Raw genomic sequence first — 22,269 nt, forward strand, 5'->3', positions numbered from 1 at the left:
TCCGGAAGAAAAGTGGAATTATTATCCCGTTTGCGGGAGGCTATGGAAGCTGAAGGCATCGACGTGGACAAATACGACTTCCAGGGTAAATCCGACGATGCATCCGCAAAGGACGAACAGAAGGATGAGGCTGCTTGTTCGTCGAAGGATGTGCAGCAGACATCAGCGAAGCTTGAAGAGCAGGGAAAGGCTCCTTGTGCGTCAACGGCTATAGACATGAACATGTTGTTGGGTGCCATATCACAGATTTCATCCCAGCTGCAAGTGCAGGAAACACGCATGTCCTCGCAGCTGGAAGCACAGAAAACGTACATGTCATCGCAGCTAGATGAAAAGATTACTCAGCTACAAGAGAATTTATTTAAAGATAACGCAGAACTCAGAGAGAGACAGGATAAAATCGAGGAACGACAAGATAAAATCGAAGAACTAATTCAGGAGAAAGTCGAGGCTAAGGTAGAGGAGTTGGAAGGTCGCCTTCGAGATATGCAGTTGAATCGCCCACCTTCTTCGAACAGCGCGCCCAAGGTAAAGACTCCATCCTTTGACGGCACGATTCCTTTCCAAGTCTTTAAGCTCCAGTTTGAGAAGACAGCTACAGCAAATCACTGGAGCATGGAGGATAAATCCGCTGCACTGTTCGTTGCATTAAAAGGACCTGCAGCGGAAATCTTGCAGACTATTCCTGATTGTGAAAGGAACAGTTACGATGCGTTAATGGGTGCAGTGGAAAGACGTTATGGTAGCGAGCACAGGAGACAGATTTACCAGATGGAGCTGGAAAATCGCTGCCAGAAATCCAATGAGACTCTACAGGAATTCGCCTCCGAGGTTGAAAGGTTGGCTCATTTGGCAATTGGAGATGCATCTGGTGAGCACCTCGAAAGAGTAAAAATCCAGAGGTTCATCAACGGAATGCGGGACGTGTATACCAAGCGCGAGACGTATGCAAATCCAAAGCCAACATTTGCTGAAACGGTCTCGTATGCTCAGACACGTGAAACGGCAGCGCTCCTAAGTAGACCAGCCTACAAAGCCCATCGAGTAGAAGTGGAAACACCTGACGTGATGAACGAGATCCTGAAAACACTCAAGTCGATGGCAGGGAAGAATACTCCTGGTGCAACCGAGAGGAAGGATGGTGCTAGAAAATGTTTTAGCTGCGGAAAACCAGGCCACTTCGCACGCGAATGTAAGACGGGTTCCAACAGGTCAAACAGTTCAGCAGTACGTAAACGCAGGACTGAGGATGACGAGCCCAACTCCGACCAGTCGTTAAACTAAAACGAGCCAGCAGCAAGGGGCGCACGCTGGCTCCCGCAATTAAATGCCCCATAATCTCTGTCTCGCGAATTGGCAGAAAGGCGAGCAACGTTACTGTTGGTGGATATGTGGACGGACATGAGCGAGTACTAACTGTGGATACGGGCGCATCACATTCCATCATTCGATCTGATTTGGTCACTAAAGATGTAAGGCCATTACCTGGAGCAAGGTTGAGGACAGCAACTGGTGAGGACACCCAAGTTGTAGGAGAGGTAACATGCAAAGTCGCAATAGGGAATGTGACAGTGTTACACAAGTTCATAGTCGCGGCGATTATGGATGAAGTCATCATTGGATTAGACTTTTTATTTGGTCAAGGTATGAAGATCGACATGAAGAGCAGGATCATGACGTACGACAACATGGAAGTGCCCCTTAGGTTTGGGTATGATGGTCCGTACAGCAGCAAGCGAGTGATCCTAGAGGAAAGCGAGCAGATTCCACCGAAGTCAGAAGCAGTTGTGTGGGCAAAGATTGATGGAGATTGTGGGACAAACAAATTGTGGGTTGTTGAAGCGACACAAGATTCTACACCGGACGTACTTATTGGTAAAACCCTGGCTAAGATGCAAAAGGATGGACGCATCCCAGTTCGAGTGCTCAATGAGTTCAAATCACCAGTCAAACTCCGAAGAGGAACTGTACTGGGGCAATGTCGAGAGGTAGAGGCAATCTTCAACTGCGGAAAGTTACCTGAAAGCGATTCCATTGGCGAGAATGACATTGCGGAAGACATTAATGCATGGACGGAAGGGTTGGAAGAAAAATACCAGCACAAGGCTAAGGAACTTCTCCGAAGATACTGCAACATATTCGACAAGGATGGCGACAAACCAGGCAGGACTAACGTTGTGAAACATCGCATTGATACTGGCGATGCAAGGCCAATCCGTCAAGCTCCTCGGAGTGTTCCACTTGCCAAACGTGAAACTGTTAGCCAAATAATAAACGAAATGAGCGAGAGTGGTGTGATTGAACCATCAGCGAGTCCATGGAGTTCGCCGGTAGTACTTGTGAAGAAGAAGGATGGTCAAATGCGGTTCTGCGTAGACTACCGGAAACTAAACGATGTGACGAAAAAGGACAGCTATCCTCTTCCCAGGATCGATGACACTCTGGACTCGTTGACTGGAACAAAGTGGTTCTCAACACTCGACCTTAAGAGCGGTTATTGGCAAGTGGAGGTAAGTGACGAGGATAAGGAGAAGACAGCTTTCAGCGTTGGAGACGGTCTGTGGCAATTCACGGTGATGCCCTTTGGATTATGCAACGCTCCTGCCACTTTTGAACGACTTATGGACCATGTGCTCAAAGGACTGCATTGGAAAACATGTTTGGTGTATCTAGACGACATTATCGTATTGGGTAAAAGCTTTGAGGAACACCTGAACAATTTGGAAGAAGTTTTCCAGAGGATAGCTGGCGCTGGTCTGAAGCTAAGTCCTAAAAAGTGCTCACTGTTCAGGAAGGAGGTGAACTACTTAGGGCACAAGGTGACAACGGAGGGCATCTGTACTGCGAAGGAAAAGATAGAAGCAGTAAAGGATTGGCCAAGACCTAGGAACCTGCACGAACTACGAAGTTTTCTTGGGCTATGCACCTACTACCGCCGATTTGTTCCGAATTTCGCCAGCGTTGCTAATAGCCTCCACGAGCTCACTAGGAAAAATAGAGCCTTCGAGTGGAACAAGGAGCAGGAGGAGGCTTTCCAGACTCTGAAGGAACGACTATGTACTGCACCTATGCTAGCGTATCCCGTTCCAGGGGCAACGTTTATTTTGGATACGGATGCTAGTGGTTATGCCATAGGAGGCGTACTGTCGCAGGTAATTGATGGGCAGGAGAAGGTAGTTGCCTACTATAGCCGGTCGATTGGAAAACCAGAGAGGAACTACTGCGTAACTCGGAGAGAACTACTAGCGTTGGTGGACTGCGTCAAACATTTCCACAAGTACCTCTATGGGCAACGTTTCCGAGTTCGAACGGACCATGCAGCACTGAAGTGGCTACTACAGTTTAAGAATCCAGAAGGACAGCTAGCTCGGTGGATTGAGAGACTGCAAAGTTATGACTTCGCTATTGAGCACCGCAAGGGAAGTGTCCACGGTAATGCTGATGCCATGTCCCGCCGACCATGTAGCCTGGAATGTAAACACTGCTCAAAAGCTGAGGGAAAAGAGGACATTATAGACGTCCGTCTAACGACAATAACACCAGCGGAAGAGTGGAAGGAAGAACAGCTACGAAAGTGTCAGCAGGAAGATCCAGATCTGGAGCTTTTGATGCATGGACTGGAGGTGGACAGGAGGCCAACTAAGGAGCAAATGGCAGCGGAAAGCCCCATCGCAAAGGCGTACTGGGCACAATGGAACAGCTTAAAATTAATATCTGGCTGTTTGCATAGGGTATGGGAAAGCGAAGATGGCCAGTGCTCCCGCAACCTGATAGTAGTTCCAAGGATAAGAATTCCGGATGTACTCAAGGAATTCCACAATGGTCCTAGTGGAGGGCACCTGGGAATCACGAAGACCCTGGAGAAGGTTAAGCAGAGGTTCTATTGGGTTGGTTGTCGGCAATCGGTCGCAGAGTGGATTGCTAACTGCGCGGAGTGTATTGCAGCTAAGGGGCCGAAATCCAGAAGTCATGGCCAGATGAAGCAATATAACTCAGGTGCACCTTTCGAGCGGATTGCCATGGATGTAGCCGGTCCATTTCCTATGAGCGCACAGGGAAACAAATACGTCCTTGTGGTTATGGACTACTTTAGCAAATGGCCGGAGGTATACCCGATTCCAAACCAGGAAGCTAAAACAGTAGCGGAGGTATTCACCTACAATTGGGTTGCGAGATACGGTGTACCTATAGAGCTGCACTCTGACCAGGGAAGAAATTTTGAGTCGGCAGTGTTCCAAGAGATGTGCCAGATACTGGGTATCCGGAAAACTCGAACGACGGCTCTTCATCCCCAATCAGACGGCATGGTGGAACGGTTCAACCGAACCCTGGAAGAGCATTTGCGGAAGGTCGTGGACAAGAATCAAAAAGATTGGGATGTCCGCATACCCTTGTTCCTGATGGGATACCGGTCAGCAGTGCATGAAACAACGGGTAAAACTCCTGCAAGGGTAATATTCGGCAGTGAGCTCCGTTTGCCTAGTGATCTGAAGTTTGGGGTGACTGGTGATGCTAGAAGGATTGGAAAAGAGACGTCAAACATCCTGGAAGAGGAGCTGAGAGAGATACATGCTCTTGTGAGACAGCGCACACAAATTATGAGTGACAAGATGAAAGCCAGGTATGATAAGGCGATGAATTCCGAGGGTTTCCAGGAAGGAGATTTGGTGTTGCTGTATAATCCACAACGAAAGAAAGGTTTGTCCCCAAAACTACAATGCAACTGGGAAGGTCCGTATAAGGTCGTAAAACGGCTAAATGACGTAGTGTATCGGATCCAGACCGTTGGGAGACCAAGAAACAAGATGAAGGTGGTCCACTTGGAAAGGCTTGCAGCGTTTGGAACCGCAAGTGTGTCTGATCGGGACGATCAGACTTAGGTGGAGGGCAGTGTGGCGAATACCGCGGCAACACAAAGCGAACAACGAGAAATAGGCAGAATGTTCGAGGAATGACGTAGAATGTTCCACAAAGAGAAACGTCAAGTTGGATGAACACTGCGAACAGCGAGAGAAAGAGAATGAGCGATAAACTTCAGAACGTTCTAGAGTTGCCATAAGTGTGAGTGCAGGTATATAAGAGCCACGACACAGCGGAGTTGGGACAGTTACAAGTCAGCAAGCTACAAGTAAAGTGAGCGGAGAATCGAGTTGCGAATAAGCAAGCTATAAGTTTAATTGTGTTAACAAGTAGTATAGCGTTGTTATTGCTTTAACAAGTATTGTAAAGTGTTTTTACTGTATTAGCAAGTATTGTAAATTGTTTGTTGTACAATAAAGTTAATTGTACTACAATTCGGTCATCGTTCGCATTTATTTAACAATCCAGCGATACGAGCCCGAGTATATTTGGGTAATCCCTCAAGGTTTCGAGGATAATCGTAACAATATGATATTTGCGTGAAATCGATTTGCTGGTTGCAAATTCATTTTTGCAAACATGTATGAATTTTTCTGTTTCAGCAAAACATGTATGCATTTTTCTATTTCAGCTAAGTTGATAAGATTTTCTAAGGCATTTTCTTGACTTTTTTCCGCGATTGTCTAAAGTCATGTAAAATGGACCTTTTTATAAAAACTATTTTATTATAATTTATTTAAACATACATATGTATGAATATATTTACATTTATTATTTATTTATTTCTTTTATAATTTTATTTGATATTTTAATATAATTTAATATTAAGCCAAATTCAGTTGTTATTGTTAAATACATATACATATTAATATAATAAAGAAATGTTAATAAAATCGACTTCTTTTTAATTTTGGAAAAATTTTTGATATCTTTTGATAGGTATCTGATGGCATTTTTCTTTATGCATACGAGCGTAAAAGCATTTACGCACATATATTCTTTGGTACGTAAATGTAGATATGTCAACGAAAATTAAAAAATTTTGGATATTCGTACTTGCAAAATCGGTAGTACATGTAGCCAGTAAGATGCATGAATTTCAATAAGTGCTGTGGTATAGTTGGTTGATGCGTGGCAATAAACGATACCTTGCTGCCGTTGTTGTCAGGGTTCGTATCCTACCCGAAGCGGTTGTTTTTTATGAATTTATTTCTAAAATAAAAAAATAAAATAAAATAAAATAAAATAAAGAATAATTTGGTGGTTGAAATGAATTTTTTGCATTTCAATCGCCATCGAAGTTATTGAAGAAGAAGAAGAAGAACTATCTATGTATTATTCACAAGTAAATATTAATTTAAACATATGATCATAATCATTTAATTTAATATATCTTTAATGTTGATAGATAATATTCAATTTCTTGATTAAACATCAAAATATGTACACATTCATCAATAAATAAAATTTGGCAAAACGATGGTGGTTTTCTGCACACACAATTACACGAATTTCGAGCGTCGCAAGCTTGCGCATGAAATTGAACGACATCGTAAAACACTGCTTAAGCGCTAAGATTTCAATGTGTTGTGTGGCGGATGCGCTAGAGGCGCGAGATCATTTTCGCGTGTTGCATTTTTGCTGGGGATCAAATCCCAGTAGGGGAATTTTTTTTTTGTTTTTATATTTTTAATGTAATTAAATTTTCCTTTTTTAATTTTATGTTGACCTTTGGGGTTTATTTTATAAATCGATTTTTATTTATAAAATATATGCATAAAAATTCCCATAAGAGGTCGGGCAGCATAATATGATTCTATGAAATTGTAGTTATGGAAAAATATTTCATAGCCACATATATTTGCGAAAAACTTCTTTGCAATTACTTTCAGTTTCAATTCATTTATGCAGTTGCATGTATATAATTTTTTTCAATGCTTTCGAATCTTTTTTTGCTAAATATCTTTTTTTATTAGGATAAATATTCCAAAAAAGTACTAAAATTTGTCAAAAAATATTTTTAATACATGTACCTAAAAAATTAACAATCTATGTAATATGTAAAATAAGCAAATGGTATTGGGCATCAATTTTTCGGAAGGTTTTTGCATCAAATAATTCCGGTTCATTATTTGCTTTGTTATAATACTGATTGTAATACATACATATATGTATTTGTGCCACGATTAAAACTGCGCTCCAAATATAAGATCATCCAACCGTTGAAGTGAAGAGGTCTTACCACATTGTTTACAATACTTACACAAATATTATTTGCGATACCTTTCTAACCAAATCAAACCGAATGCCTTACTCAGCTTCAGCGCAGTACCGCGCAAAAGACTGTACAGTGTCCTTACACAAATATAAAATTGCACAAACGAAATTATATATTTTTCAATACTCTTTTATTTACACACATATACATATATTCAAACTTCTTTGCTTTAAATGCATTTCATTGAATTCTGAACCAAAAAGGGATACAAATATAGATACGATTTATACATATATACCAAAAGTGTTCGGGAGAGCAATTAAACGCTATAAAGTGTCAGAGAATATGGAAAATGAAAATAAAGAAATTTTAAAGTTAGCAAAACTAATAAGAAATTATATCGGCAATTGAATAATTTGCATCCAATAAATTTTTAAATCCCAACTCTTCGCTTTCTTTTCATTTTTAAATATGGTAGTTAAATTTTAATAACTTTGACTTAGTTGTGGAGGTCCCTGTGGCTGCGATTGGTCCTCGATTTCACTTACGATGCCATAAGATTGCTTGATGTGGTAGACACCCTTCTCTGCGATCATTATAGCTGGCGCATGCGTATTGCCCGAAGTTACGACTGGCATGATGGATGTGTCCATAACACGAAGACCTTGCACGCCATACACTCGCAATTCGTTGTCCACCACAGCCAAGGTATCGTTTGCTGGACCCATTTTAAGGGAGCCCGCTTGATGATTCTCGGGAGCAGTAGTGTATCGTATAGCGCAATCCCAGTATTCATCCGTGCCGAAGTCGTATGATGTACATCCCGCTTCTGGGGTCTCATCCAGAGTCAAACCGAATTCCTGGAGCGCTGGAGTAGCTCCCAATTTGATAGCAAACTTGATGCCTTCAATGAGTGCTTTTGCATCATGCTCCACGGATAAGTAATTAGCGACAAATAGTGCGTTGTCACGGGGATTATTGGAAGCGAGTGTAACGGATCCACGTGATTTGGGATGCACATTGACGGGGGACATCAGTATGGATCGCGAGCCGTTCGTTAGAAGCTCACCAATTGCACCGGTATCGGAGCATCTAGGCGAGTAGCCACCGAAGAAGACTTGTACATCGGGTCCTCTGGATGATTCGGCGTATTTTGTGCTAATTTTAGCGGTCATATCACCAATACCAGTGCCAGAAAGCAGACCATTGCGGAAGAGAAGATATTCCGATGCGGTTGCCCAATTTAGAGTGTTAGTGTTGGTTTCGTTAACATAGAAGGTTAGAGAATAGGAAACATGATTGTGTAGATTTTTGCCAACACCGGGCAGATCGTGTACGACAGTTACGTTGACTTTTTCTAGTTCGTCAGCTGGTCCAATACCGCTAAGCAATAGTACTTTTGGTGAGTCCAAAGCGCCAGCGCTGACGACCACCTCTTTCCTCACAGATACTGTGATAGTATTGTTATTACTATCGATCAATTCAACACCATTAACGATTGTACTGTTCGGTTCGAAGAGCACTCTGGTAGCGGTGGAATTAAGTAGAATGTGAAGATTTTCACGGTTGCGTGCGGGACGCAAGAATGAACGTGCAGCACTATGACGTATGCCATTGCGTGAGGCCATTTGACCTTTCATGACGCCGGTGGCATTGTAGCCGTTCAAATCTCGTACGTCAAGGCCTTAAATGATAGAGTGTAAAGGATGTTAGATAATCTTTGGAATGTGCAACTCAGAATACAATGATGGATGGCGGGAAATTAGATGTACATATATGTATGTGCTTTGCAATGATACTTGCTGTGATGTCACATCATGTAATGCCACATTATGTCGTGCCACATAATGTGGGGTACGCCAAATGACGTCATGTAATGTCACATCACTTGCTTACACCAAATGCATCTAAGGTGCGTTTTACATGTTACAATTCTATTTTAAAATCACACTCGCAACTTACCCAATTGCTCACCACCCCTTAAGATCGCATAAGACAATGGTGGATTGTAGGGGAAATGTGAAACTGGTAGCGGTCCACCGACGGCATGCAAAGCGGTGTCAACCTCAGTAATTTGCAAATTATTTTCAGATTTCTTATAGAACGGCAATATATCGTCGTACGACCAACCGGTATTACCCAAGGATGCCCAATTGTCATAGTCCTCACGATTGCCGCGATTGTACATCATACCATTTATCACAGATGTGCCGCCCAATACTTTGCCACGAGGCCAAGAGCACGCCTGATTGGTATCTCCAAGGCATGCTACCTTCTCCGATTGAGTTGTATATTTGTAATCAATGTCACTCCCAATGTAATCTAAGGAAAGTGAAGGCACTTGTGATCCAATTGGTTCGTCATCACCTGGAATTAAAGTGAACAACGAAAATGTTTAACTTATTTGGTGCTTCCTTAATGCAACAACAATAATTTGAAACTTACCCGTTTCGATGACTAACACTTTCCACTGCGCTACTTCGGAGAGACGCGCAGCAGCAGCCGAACCAGCAGTACCGCCACCAATCACAACAAAATCATATTCACTATCGGGCTCCGATCGGAACTAAAATGTGAGAGAGAAAATTTCACAAAAATACAGATTGAAATTTAAGGTAAATCAAAATACATGCGGGCAAAGAGGTTTTAAATGTTAAGTTCTCACTCCCTAGGATTTTTCTAAATGGAAAATAAGAATACCCGTAATTTTTTGTTTCAAAAACGTCTATTTAGAACTGCCTCAAAAGCCCATGAAGTTGTCCCTGTATTTTATTTTATATTATACCCAATTGTTATGTTACCATTTTCTAATACTAACGATTTTTTACGGGCACCACTTTGTATTTTTTTTGGGGTTTTTGGGACACCTCTAAATATCAGTTTTTTAACAATAAAATACAGGTATTTTTTCATTCAGAAATATCCTAGGGTGTGAGAGCCTAATATTTTAAACTTTTTTTTTAGACCACCCTAACGTAGAGTCAAGCACAAAAGTCTAGGTGCAGAGACATTTTCACAATGTATGCAAGGATTTTTTATTTATCTTTCAATTCGCTAACTTTTTCTAAAAAAAAATTCAAACAAAACTTCTAAACTTTGCGCAAAACTCAGGAATATTCAATAAATAGGCTTCCTTATCAGAATTTTTGGTAAAATGTTGATTATGTAAAAATTAAATTAAAAATTAAATGCCCCAAAACAGTTAAACTATTTTAAGAAAAATTATATAATTTTCCTGAGTTTTGTACAAAGTTTAAAAATCTATTTTTTTTTTTGTTGTAGTATGAACCATATTTTTATAAAAAAATAATTGCGAAAAGATTAAAAAACAATATGCATACATTGAGAAGACTTCTCTGCAGCTAGACTGTTGCGGTTAACTGTATATTATAATTTTTTAATATACATATATACTTATTAGGGTGCTTTTTTTACGGCTGCATTTTTTTTTACTTCCACCTCGAAATTGTGTGGGAAATACTTAAAAAAAAATCCTGAAAATTTGAGCTCTCAATATTAATATTAAGTGCTCGACCAAGGCGTACAAAGCGTCTGAGCTGTAGACTATTGAAGAAAAAAAACTCAAATTTTACGTGTATTTTGAACGGAAAATATTTGCACGCCTTGGTCAAGCACTTAATAAGTATTAATATTAGGTGCTCAAGTTTTCAGGGCATATTTTTTAGGTATTCCCAACACAATTTCGAGGTGGGAGTGAAAAATAAAATTGTCGCCGAAAAAACCACCCTAATACTTATATTTTTTATTCATTTTGTTACTATTGACTTACTCTTGGAGTGGCACGACCACAGGGGTCCTCAATATCGCATTGCGAGCGGAGGAACACCTCGAGCAGGCCCATGAAGAGCACGTAGGCGCTGCCACCACAGATGTTGGCCAATGTAGGCGTGAGTGGTGAAGACACCGGACAACCACAATGGGTGTAGAGGTAAGACATGTTGTTGCTGCAAAAAAGAAAAAAAAACGAATAAACTTGTAAGATTAGTGCAAATATGCGAGGACATACATACATACGTACATATGTACATATGTCTGTATATAGATATAATCCTTCCCAGAACCTAATTATGCACTGATAATGAAATAATTATTTCGTGCAGAGAGTTTGGAATTCCATTATTTCACTCTGCTATAATTGCAGGTTAAATGTCCCCACAAAAACCGCATGAGTTCTGAACAAGAAGCGTCGCACTATACCGCCAATCGAGCTGTCACTTATAGACCTGTAGCTCGTTTCTGTAACTCTTCCCTACCAATTATTACTCGACTGGTAGAGAATATTATGTCTTTCTCTACTACTAATTAGCAGTAGAGAACAGGGCTTCGAATTCATATACGAATTCGCTTTTGTAGAGAATAGTTACAGAAACGAGCTACTGGGCAGCCCTATTTCGATTGCTAACTGTAAGCATTCTAACTTGGCTTGGCATCAAGCCAATCAGATCGATCTGTAGCCAATGTAGATGGCGCGGTGAAATGAAAACTGAGTTGTCAAACTACGAAATGCCAGCTGATGTTAAGACAGATATGGTTTAACAGTGGAAATTTGCGGTCTCCACCTGACATTTCTGTCTCAACACAGCTTTTCTAACAGAATCTATAGAAGGTGGAGACGTGGCGTTACCATCAACACCTCTGTTTCCTGCCACCCGAAAAGCATTAATATCTGCCTAACCTTGAATGTTAAAGTTTATCTGCTACCTACAATAAATTTGCTTTGCTGTTTTCATTATTGCCAAAATTACGCACTGAAAAATACGAGTAGCGCAGTGGTTCGTTAGCTTAAAAGTTCTGCAAATTTCGGGTTTAGAGTAGTAAAATGAAGCTCCTACTGCTTTGTGCATTTTGGAACCGCGGGCCTAAATGCGCGTTTCAAGATCAACTATCGCCGTACCCTTACTCCAACCGTCGGTCACGATTGCAGCTGCACAAGACCTTCCGAAAGTTCGGTTCAAGATCGCATACCCTATTCGTCCGGACAAGGATGACACTATACTCGACGTAAGTCGTGAAATGGTTTCCCCTAACTCAGATCTGACAAAAAAGATACCTGTCGTCGTTTCTGTTCTCTGCGAGCTGACGCCAATTGGAAATGCCAGGTCCTTCTCCAACTGATTTCTCTGTCGCAGAGAAGGACTTCCTCTTGCTCTGCTACTAGCAACGAAGCCTGCATTTTATACTTTCAGCGTTGCAGCTTATCAATTAATTCGGAGTCGCTGTGTTTTAGTCCAACGCACTAGTACTTAAAACAATTTTATATTGAAATATTTACCCGTAATATCCTTTTACTTTTACAGAAAACTAACGTGCTCAACGATCACCAAAAGTCACTTCTTTAACTCGAGAGTAGACTGACAGCGGTTTTAGTTTTCCGGAGCCCTTTTATACGATTTTTTTATTTTTGAAGTTGTACTAAAATAGTTTATTAATTAAACTATAAAACATATGTGTTTGCGCGCTTTCGTGTAAAGAAGAAGACGTAACGTCTTATTTGTCTTCGTTTTAGGGGAACTACGCACTCGTGCAAAAAATATTACGTCAAAATATATTATGTATTGTTTTATGTACTTAGATTAGGAAACAAGCGATGCCAAATTTTACACCTTAGGACAATGTTATTCGAGTACATAAGTTTCAAAAACATTTCTAAATCCGAGGCCTAATGCTGGCAAGTTATTCTTTTTATACAATGCCTTATACATATTTATGTTCGACTTCAGAGCACGATTGCCACTTGCGTCTCGTTTTGTTTTTTAGGAACCAAAATGTGTGCCAAAATTAAAAAATTTACCAAAATATGTTTTATCTATAGGTAAAATTTATATATTGTAAACTATTTTATTATGCTGGAACATACAGAGATCTTCCTCTTGTCTTATGTTAAATTCTCTTTAAAAATTACCAACAAATTTTGGTATAACTTGAGATATTGTTATTACTATTAGTATTCGAGCGAATAAACGTGACCGATCTTCATAATATAGTTTTATTGTGGTGACTAGTATTGTCAAACTATCGATAGCGCTATCGATATTACTACCCTGCCCACCTTTAGTTCATATACTTTGAAATATTTTTTTACTTCAAGATTGTATGAACTACAAGTGAGAAGTGTACGAACTAAAGGTGGGCCGGGTAGTATATACTAATAAGAATTTTCAATTAAAATACAGTTCATTCTCTAAAACAAAAAAGCAAGTGCGCCTGGGCTACACTGGAGAAGTGAAACTTACGTTACATACATATATATTTTGTCTCATAAGCAATATACATACCTACATATCGTCACCTGGAATGTAAAATAACGTAACAACATCGTCACTGAAATGGAAAAAGTCGTGGCTAATTATTTTTTATTTTTCAATAAAACGTTGTGGGGAGTTCCGTCATTTTGCATTTCAGGTGACCATATGTACATACATACATACGTCTGCTTTTGCTTAAGGTTATATTTTTTTGTCTGTTTCCTATCTAGATCCCTACCTCTACCCCTGTTCGTTCTAATTACATTTAGTTATTCTGTTTTCCTTTATCTTTATACTCTATCGATAATAAAATCGAAAGTAACATCTAATAAAATATCGAAAACAAAACCGATAAAAAAATCGATAACAAAATCGATGAAAAATTCTATAAAAATTTCGATAACAAAATCTGTAATAATATCAGTTTGCAAAATCTATTAGAAACTCGATAAAAAGATCCATAACAAAGTCGATAAAAATATACATCACAAATCTATAAAAATATCCATAACAAAACCTATAAAAATAACAATAACACAATCGATAAATATCGATAACAAAATCGGTAAATATCGATAGATATCGATAACAAAATCGATAAATATCGATAACAAAATCGGTAAATATCGATAGATATCGACAATAAAATCGATAAATATCGACAACAAAATCGGTAAATTTCGATAACAAAATCTACAAAAATATCGATAGCAAAATCGATAAGAAATATCGCTAACAAAATAGTTAAAAATATCGATTACAAAATAGATACAAATATCGATAAAAAGTTCGATTATTATATCGATAAGTTCCGAAAATATCGATAGCAAAATTGATAACGATATCGATAAAAATTTCGAAAAAAGTCGATAAATATATCGATAACATAACCAATAAATATATCGATTAATTTCTCAATAAGTCCCGAAAATCTCCAAAATCTCAAAATATTTCCCAGATTGAGTCTCTGTGTCTCTCTCTATATCCTTTCCTCTTTAATAACCTTTATTTTAATCTTTCTTCTCCCATCTTCATCTTTACTTTTATCAGTATCCTCATCCTCCTCTTTGTCTTTACTTTTATGTTTATCATTTTCTTCATCTACATATTCACTTTCACCTTTGCCCTTATATATATGTATATGAAAAGTGTTTAAATTTACCTTGGCCTTCATTTTTGCCTTTATCTTTACGCATCTTTGTTTTCGTTTTTATTTTTACCTTTGCCTTTAGCCTTTTCTTTATCTATGTATGTACATAGTCACCTTTATGTTCACTCTTGTATTGGTCTTTTTCTAAGTGTTATTCTTTAACCTTTTATTAGCAATTTTTTGTTAAATTAATACCATAAGCATACACGCAAGAAGCACTTGTGTCAGCCCCAACCATTTCCGTTGCACTATTTCCGTGTGCCATTTCCATTGAATTTGCCAATTTACTCCCAACCAACCAACCGCCGCTAAAGAAGTTTCACTTCAAAAACCAAAAAACTAAAGTTTAAAACTTTGTAAGGGACTGCAAAAAAATGCAACAAATTGTGACGCAAGTTCCAATTTTTTTTTTCAGAAGTGTTAGAATTTTTTTGAGCACCCAGTTTTATAGCCAAATAACACTGATTAAAACAAAAAAATAAAAATAATTATATGTGCGTTAACTAATATCTAAATGGTGTCTTTTTCGAAACGCTTGCACTTCTTCTGTCAATGCCTTGCTTCTATCAGTTATAATACACGTGTGTTCTGTAAATAAAATAACAAGTGACTGAACTCCATCGAAATGTCATTTATGAAAAAGTAAGCACACATTTATAGCAAGTGTTTTTTTTTTTGTATTTTTAAAACGTGACAGTGATAAAAAATTAGCTAATACATTTGTGACGCTATTGGTAATAAGTAACAATAAAAAACAATCGTGCATGTTAGATAATTTAAGTGGTTTTTTTTTTTTAATTATCTGCTATCAAAATATATCATGTATGGGAGGGTGTAAAACAAAAACCGTTTACTTAAAAATGTTTTTGCACATGTACGTTAACTAATTGCTAGCTTAGGTTAATCTGGCCGGCGCTGAGCCGCACATAGACCGGTAGGTGCTTAGTGTTACCAGTTGGAGCTCGTTTCTACGCGTTAAAGAATATATCACAAAGAATATCAACGCTTTTTGCGAATTTCAGTAGAAATTTCAGTGGCCAAGCGTTTTAATCTTGTTTTTGACAGTGCAGGACATCGACAGAGAAGATGCTTCAACATTTCCCCGGTCTCCCGCTCACGACACTTCCTGCACCTGTCCACGCTAATGTTACCAATTTTGTGTGCAGGAGCAGCAACCAGGATAGTCTCGGGAGTCTCCACACTGGGACCTTCTATCTTCTTGTGACTACATCACTTACCCATTCAAAATGCCAAAAAAAAAACGTCGTTGGTCTGGTAAAGCATGTAAAGCTATAGGAAAATGTGATGTGAGAAATATTTTTGCTACTTTTCCTACCAAAATTTAACTTCTATATCCACTTTGAACGTGGAATGTGCATTACGTATTATCAATAAGTGTATTAAAACTTATAATAATAATGATTGCGGTGTTCTGTCACCTGAGTATGCTGGGGTGACAGGCATCAGTAATGCCTGGTGGGCGAATGCCGTGACTGTCTGAGTCCTGTTAAAACCGTGGCAGTCCTGAGAGTACGTTTCAAACCTCGCCATATTCTCGTCTAGATTCATCTATAGGTCCATTTTAAAGGCGATTACACACCCGGACTTTTGATAGTTGAATGGGAAACCCATTGAATGGAACTCTACCATAAGATCAAAGCTCTAATTTGGTTAACATCGCTACGATGGCTTGGGCATGTCGTACGAATGGACAGAAATGCTCCATTTCTGAAAGTATTCAACGCGGTTTGCGATGCTTGTAACAGAGGAAGAGGAAGGCCTTCTCTGAGTTAAAAAGACCAGGTGGAGAGAGACTTGGCTTCGCTTGGCATTTCCAATTAGCGTCAGTTGATACAGAAGGGAAATTTTTTTATGGGTATATTTATAGTACTTGCAAACATCAGACCAAATTTATAATACTATTCAAACATCAACATCAACGAAAAAGTTTTGATATGAAAAAATATTAATATTTAAAATAACCATTTTTACATTTTTGCTCCCCACTGTATATGCATTTTTTATTACAACGCTTTTATCAACTTACAATGTTGTATGTCCAGACACCTATTATAAATAGCTATAATACCTTTGCTTTGCATAAATCCTATAAAAAGTCTAGACATCAACCTCGTCGATAGGTATTATATCAATTACCATACAATAGACACGAGAGGTAGATGTCGTCTCGCCGAAAGTAGTTAAATATGTCGCCTAAAAATATGTGCTACAGCGAAAATGGACGACACGCCATTTCTTTAAATGAAATTAATTGGTGCTCGTATGTATATACATATGTACATACGTATATGCATGTGCGTATGTTGAAAGAGAGTATTAATAAAGTCTGATAAGATACAATACTTATGTATTAGAATTTCGTTGAATTATTGATCTGTATACATACATCTTAGTTTTCGGTAGTGGTAAAATTTGCGAAGATGTAACGCATAGCCTAGCAAAAAATTTCAAAAGGCTAGACAGAGAGGAACAATTGGGATTTGTCTCAGTGGGTGAATTTGGTGGAGTGACTTGGAAACCACTTGGGGTACGGGGCTCCCAGTTGGTAATCCGTTTAGGGCTAGTTGGGAATTAGTCTTTGGGGACCAGTTAGTATTCAGTCTGAGCCCAGTTGGGATTCAGTTTGGGACTAGTCCGAATCTAGCTACTTTCGTACCATTTTGCGACCAGTTGGTTGATTTGAGCTCCAGCGACCGTTTGGAAGCGCTTGAGAGCCTTTTAAGATGTTGTAACCTGGTTTTGGACGCTGGGGGTGCCGTATTAATAGGTACAGGCACCAATCTATTCATATCGTTGAATTATTTTAATTTCTACAGCAAAATTTTATACAGACAAGACTAAAAAGTAGAAAATAAATAAAAGTAAAAAAAAAACTCGTTAATATACCATGCTTTTATAAATGGACTAAAAAGTAGAAAATAATATTTCTCAGTCCCATAGAATTTGTTTTGATAACTTTTGATTTTGAAAGTTTAGCAAAAGTCGATTTAAACATTTTATGAGATTGAATATATCAAACAAAACCAGAGCAAAGCTCTGGAGCGCTAGTCGAGAGATGCAAGGTTCGAGTCCCAGAGCACGAAATTTGTTTTTAAATATTTTTATTTTATTTATTTTATTTTTTTTATTTAGGGAGTTCACAAGTCGTGCTATTTGTCATATTTGCTCTTTTGTACTATTTTTTTAGAACAGTTGTAAAATTAAACTTGTGAGCATCCCATACTTTTTCGTGTGCTATTGTACAATATTTTAACAATTATATTTGACAAAATCAAAATTATTAAAACAGCTTTAGAAAGTTTATAATGCCCAGAAGAAGCGAGAAAAGCAAATTAATGGCTGCGATTTGCGAGAAGTACGCGCAGGACGCAATGATGGAAGGAAGTGAGTCGTCAAATAAGTCATTTATGAGTTTTTTAAATTTATTTAGTGCATTTTTGTTTGGCGATGAAGATGAGGAGGAAGAGATCGATGAAACTTTTAGGTTGAATATGCTTGTGTTGTTGGCAAATCATCCATCCATGCTACCTGCCCCTGTCGAACCTTCCCAATCTTTCGCATTCTTGTAATTCGTTTTCATATTACGCACTTTAGAACGCACCAGCTTCCACTGAATTTCTAGTTTTTTTTTCTACACAGAAACGCGTATAAAAATCCTGGGCGGACGGCTTCTGCAAATATGTACTTATATTTCCAAATTATATTTATACATATGTGTTTAAGGAAAAAACCTCTAATAGGCGGTTTTCTAAAAGAAAATCAATTAGGGACTTCTCTTCCGACACTGTCCACATATGGTTTGGTTTTCCCCGGACACGCTTAGTTTTGCACTGAATTAAAAAAGATCTTTAATAAGTTAAATATGTTATAAATTAAAGATAACTTACTCCATTGCCATGAGATGACTCCATTTGTTTATTTAAAATTTGATTATTTTATTGTACTCAGACAAGGAAAAATGTAAATAAATAGAAATGTCTGATCCAATAGCACTCACAAATAGCAAAGTAAACATATTTTTCAAAGTTGTATTGTAATACAACAATTTTACTTGTAAAGCAAAAACAACACTTTTAAAACTGTTCTAAAAAAATAGTATAAAAGAGCAAATATGACAAATAGCACGACTTGTGAACTCCCTAATTGTAATTTTTTAAATCGTATTTAAAAATATTGTATCTTATTTTATATGGTTTTCTCATATACGGGTATGAAATTAATTTTACATTATGTAATTTATATTTAAATTTAAATAATTGACTTACCTTACTCTAACCACCTCCAACCGGCCTCGAACCTGCGATCTCAGAACTAGAAGCAGTAGTCTTCGCGCGACGTTACAGTCGACATTTCCCAGAAAAGCACTTAACTTTGTCTTAACAGCACTGACAAAATTCAAAATTATGTAAGGAAATTATTACTTATATTGAAGAAATTATTACTTATGTTGAGTAAATTATTACTTATGTTGAGTAAATTTATTCTTCTTATTTGGCACTGTAACCCGCCTAAGCGGATTTGGCCGAGTTCAACAAAGCACGCCAGTCGTTTCTTTTCTGTGCCAACTGACGCCAGTTGGAAATGCCAATTGAAGCCAAGTCCGTCTCCTGGTCTTTCCATCGGTGTCCATTCGACAGGAGATACTTCGTCTTGTTTTCGTTTACCAACAGACCCATTCGCTTTGCTTCCCTATCCAACTTGGAAAAGGCAGAACACACTTTGAGGTTTTTGTTACCGATGATGTCGATGTCATCGGCATAAGCCAGCAATTGCACGCTCTTGTAGTAAATTGTTCCTGAGCGGTTCAGTTCTGCAGCTCTTATTATCTTCTCCAACATCAGATTAGAGTCGCCCTGTCTGAAACCCTGTTTGGTGGCGAACGGCTCGGAGAGGTCTTTCCCAATTCTGACGGAGCTGGTGGTGTTGCTCAACGTCATTTTACACAGCCGTATGAGTTTTGAGGGGATGCCAAATTCAGGCATAGCGGCGTATAGGCAACTCATTTTAGTGCTGTCGAAAGCGGCTTTGAAATCGATAAATAGTTGGTGAGTTTCGATCGTTTTCTCGCGGGTCTTTTCCAAGATTTGACATATTGTGAATACCTGGTCTATGGTGGACTTGCCAGGTCTGAAGCCACACTGATAAGGTCCAACCAGTTCGTTGACGGTGGGCTTCAGTCTTTAGCACAATACATATAACCTATGCTTAGAAGGCTGATCGCGCGGTAGTTGGCGCGAATGGCGGGGTCACCTTTCTTGTGGATTGGGCAGAGCACACTTAAATTCCAGTCGTGGTAGGCTGTCAGCTCCAGCAGCTTTGTTGTTTTTCAGCCGCGTTATTGCTATTTGTACCTCGTCATAGTCAGGCGGAGGAATATCGACTCCGCCATCATCGACTGAGGGATCCGGTTCTTCTTCTCCACAAGTTTCCAAGCTGCTACCATTCAGTAGGGTGGAGAAATGTTCCCTCCATAATTTAAGTATGCTCTGAACATCGGTAGGTTAGGTTCCCCTAACTCTCTGGTAATATTTTCGGGCATTCTTCCTGTCGACCAGCATTTCAAGGTCTTCGCACTCACGTATTTCGGCCTCGCTCTTTTTGTTGCGACAAATACGCCTAGCTTCCCTCTTCAGATCCCTATAGGCGGCATATTTTTTCTCTGCAGCTTCCTGACACTCCTCATGGTACCAGTTGTTCTTTCGGGCTCGCTGAAATCCGACTATTTCTTCGGCAGTGGTACTTAATGTGCGGGAAATGTGGTTCCACTGCTCGCATATGTCGGTTTGTTGAAGAGTGCTCTCTGAGAGCAGGTGTGAGAGTCGAATAGCGAAAGCGCTGGCTGTCTGTTGTGATTGCAGCTTTTCGACGTTAAGCTTTCCTTGCAGCGCTCGTACGTGCGCTCCAAGCGCTCATAGAAGAGATTCTTGGATACCTCATCCTTCCCTTCGATCAGGGCAGGCGCGCAAATGAACGACATTACTCGGCGACGGAGTCTCTCTCCCACCGCAAATCCCACGCCGAATTTACGCTCCTTTACATGGCAGCTGTAGTATACGTCGCAAGGCCCCAGACATTACTTGCCTTGCACCGTCCAACGCATTTCTTGAATGGCGGTGATGTCAGCTTTCGCTCTTACGACGGCATCAACCAGCCGGGCAGACGCACCTTCCCCATTGAGGGTACGGACATCCCATATGCATGCCCTCAAATCCTAATTCTCTAATCGTTTGCCGTGGTCATCATCAAAAGGAGAATATCCGAGGCTTTGTTTCTCTTTTTCATTGGAGCCTGTTTTTACGTGGCGAATCCCAAACCCAGCGCACAACCCATTGTTGGGACGAGTAAGTTTACTCCCTCAAATTAATGACGCCCTATTTTTAGCATGAACTCGAATTAAGAGAAAACTTCACAAATTGAGTAAATTTTTTTTTAATCTTAAGGAAAAACAGTAACTCGAAAGTAAGGATACTCTTTACTTGTTTTAAGAAAATGCTTTTTTCTGAGTGTACAAGGTGAACTAGTTGGATTGAAAACTAAACTGTTAGCAATATATTTCACAACGAGTAGCTTTCACCAGAGAACGTATATGAATGAGAAGGCGCATTTTCTCTGTGAACTAATTTCTGCCAGAAATTTTGGGGTGCAGTCGGCCAAATATACCACTCGTCTACTCGTCTACATTTACGTACCAAAGAATATATGTGCGTAAATGCTTTTTCGCTCGTATGCATAAAGAAAAATGCCATCAGATACCTATCAAAAGATATCAAAAATTTTTCCAAAATTAAAAAGTCGATTTTATTAAAATTTCTTTATTATATTAATATGTATATGTATTTAACAATAACAACTGAATTTGGCTTAATATTAAATTATATTAAAATATCAAATAAAATTATAAAAAAAATAAATAAATATTAAATGTAAATATATACATACATACATATGTTTAAATAAATTATAATAAAATAGTTTTTATAAAAAGAAAATCTTATCAACTTAGCTGAAATAGAAAAATTCAAGTAAATATTAATTTAAACATATGATCATAACCATTTAATTTAATATTTCTTCAATGTTGATAGATAATATTCAATTTCTTGATTAAACATAAAAATATTCATCAATTAATAAAATTTGGCAAAACGATGGTGGTTTTCTGCACACACAATTACACGAAATTTGAGCGTCGCAAGCTTGCGCATGAAATTGAACGACATCGTAAAACACTGCTTATGCGCTAGGATTTCAATGTGTTGTGTGGCGGATGCGCTAGAGCCGCGATATCATTTTCGCGTGTTGCATTTTTGCTGGGGATCAAATCCCAGTTGGAGAAATTTTTTTTTTGTTTTTATTTTTTTAATGTAATTAAATTTTCCTTTTTTAATTTTATGTTGACCTTTGGGGTTTATTTTATAAATTGACTTTTATTTATAAAATGTATGCATAAAAATTCCCATAAGAGGTCGGGCAGCATAATATGATTCTAAGAAATTGTAGTTATGGAAAAATATTTCATAGCCACATATATTTGCGAAAAACTTCTTTGCAAATACTTTCAGTTTCAATTCATTTATGCAGTTGCATGTATATAATTTTTTGAATGCTTTCGAAATTTTTTTTGCTAAATATCTTTTTTTTTAGGATAAATATTCCAAAAAAGTACTAAAATTTGTCAAAAAATATTTTTAATACATGTACCTACCTAAAAAATTAACAATCTATGTAATATGTAAAATAAGCAAATGGTATTG

General features: G+C 38.4%; 1 protein-coding gene across 1 annotated transcript; it reads right to left on the bottom strand.

Moving 5' to 3' along the window:
- Window positions 1–7,294: 7,294 nt before the first annotated feature.
- LOC118739208 (glucose dehydrogenase [FAD, quinone]-like) lies at window positions 7,295–11,050 on the bottom strand. Its single transcript, XM_036470401.1, has 4 exons — window positions 10,869–11,050; window positions 9,524–9,644; window positions 9,041–9,445; window positions 7,295–8,762 (listed from the first exon to the last, which is right to left on the bottom strand). The coding sequence occupies exons 1-4, from the start codon at window positions 11,034–11,036 to the stop codon at window positions 7,564–7,566; spliced, it is 1,893 nt and encodes a 630-aa protein (XP_036326294.1). The 5' UTR covers window positions 11,037–11,050; the 3' UTR covers window positions 7,295–7,563.
- Window positions 11,051–22,269: the final 11,219 nt, after the last annotated feature.

The sequence above is a fragment of the Rhagoletis pomonella genome, unplaced genomic scaffold, assembly GCF_013731165.1.
Source record: "Rhagoletis pomonella isolate Grant_MI unplaced genomic scaffold, Rhpom_1.0 Rhpom_scaffold_00001, whole genome shotgun sequence".
Classification (NCBI taxonomy): domain Eukaryota; kingdom Metazoa; phylum Arthropoda; class Insecta; order Diptera; family Tephritidae; genus Rhagoletis; species Rhagoletis pomonella.

Excerpts from the sequence above, each read along its gene's own strand:
- LOC118739208 (XM_036470401.1), bottom strand. The coding sequence starts at position 11,036 with ATGTCTTACCTCTACACCCATTGTGGTTGTCCGGTGTCTTCACCACTC. Across the intron at positions 9,645-10,868 it reads GTGGTCGTGCCACTCCAAGA|TTCCGATCGGAGCCCGATAG; the intron begins GTAAGTCAATAG and ends CTCACATTTTAG. Across the intron at positions 9,446-9,523 it reads AGTGTTAGTCATCGAAACGG|GTGATGACGAACCAATTGGA; the intron begins GTAAGTTTCAAA and ends CTTTAATTCCAG.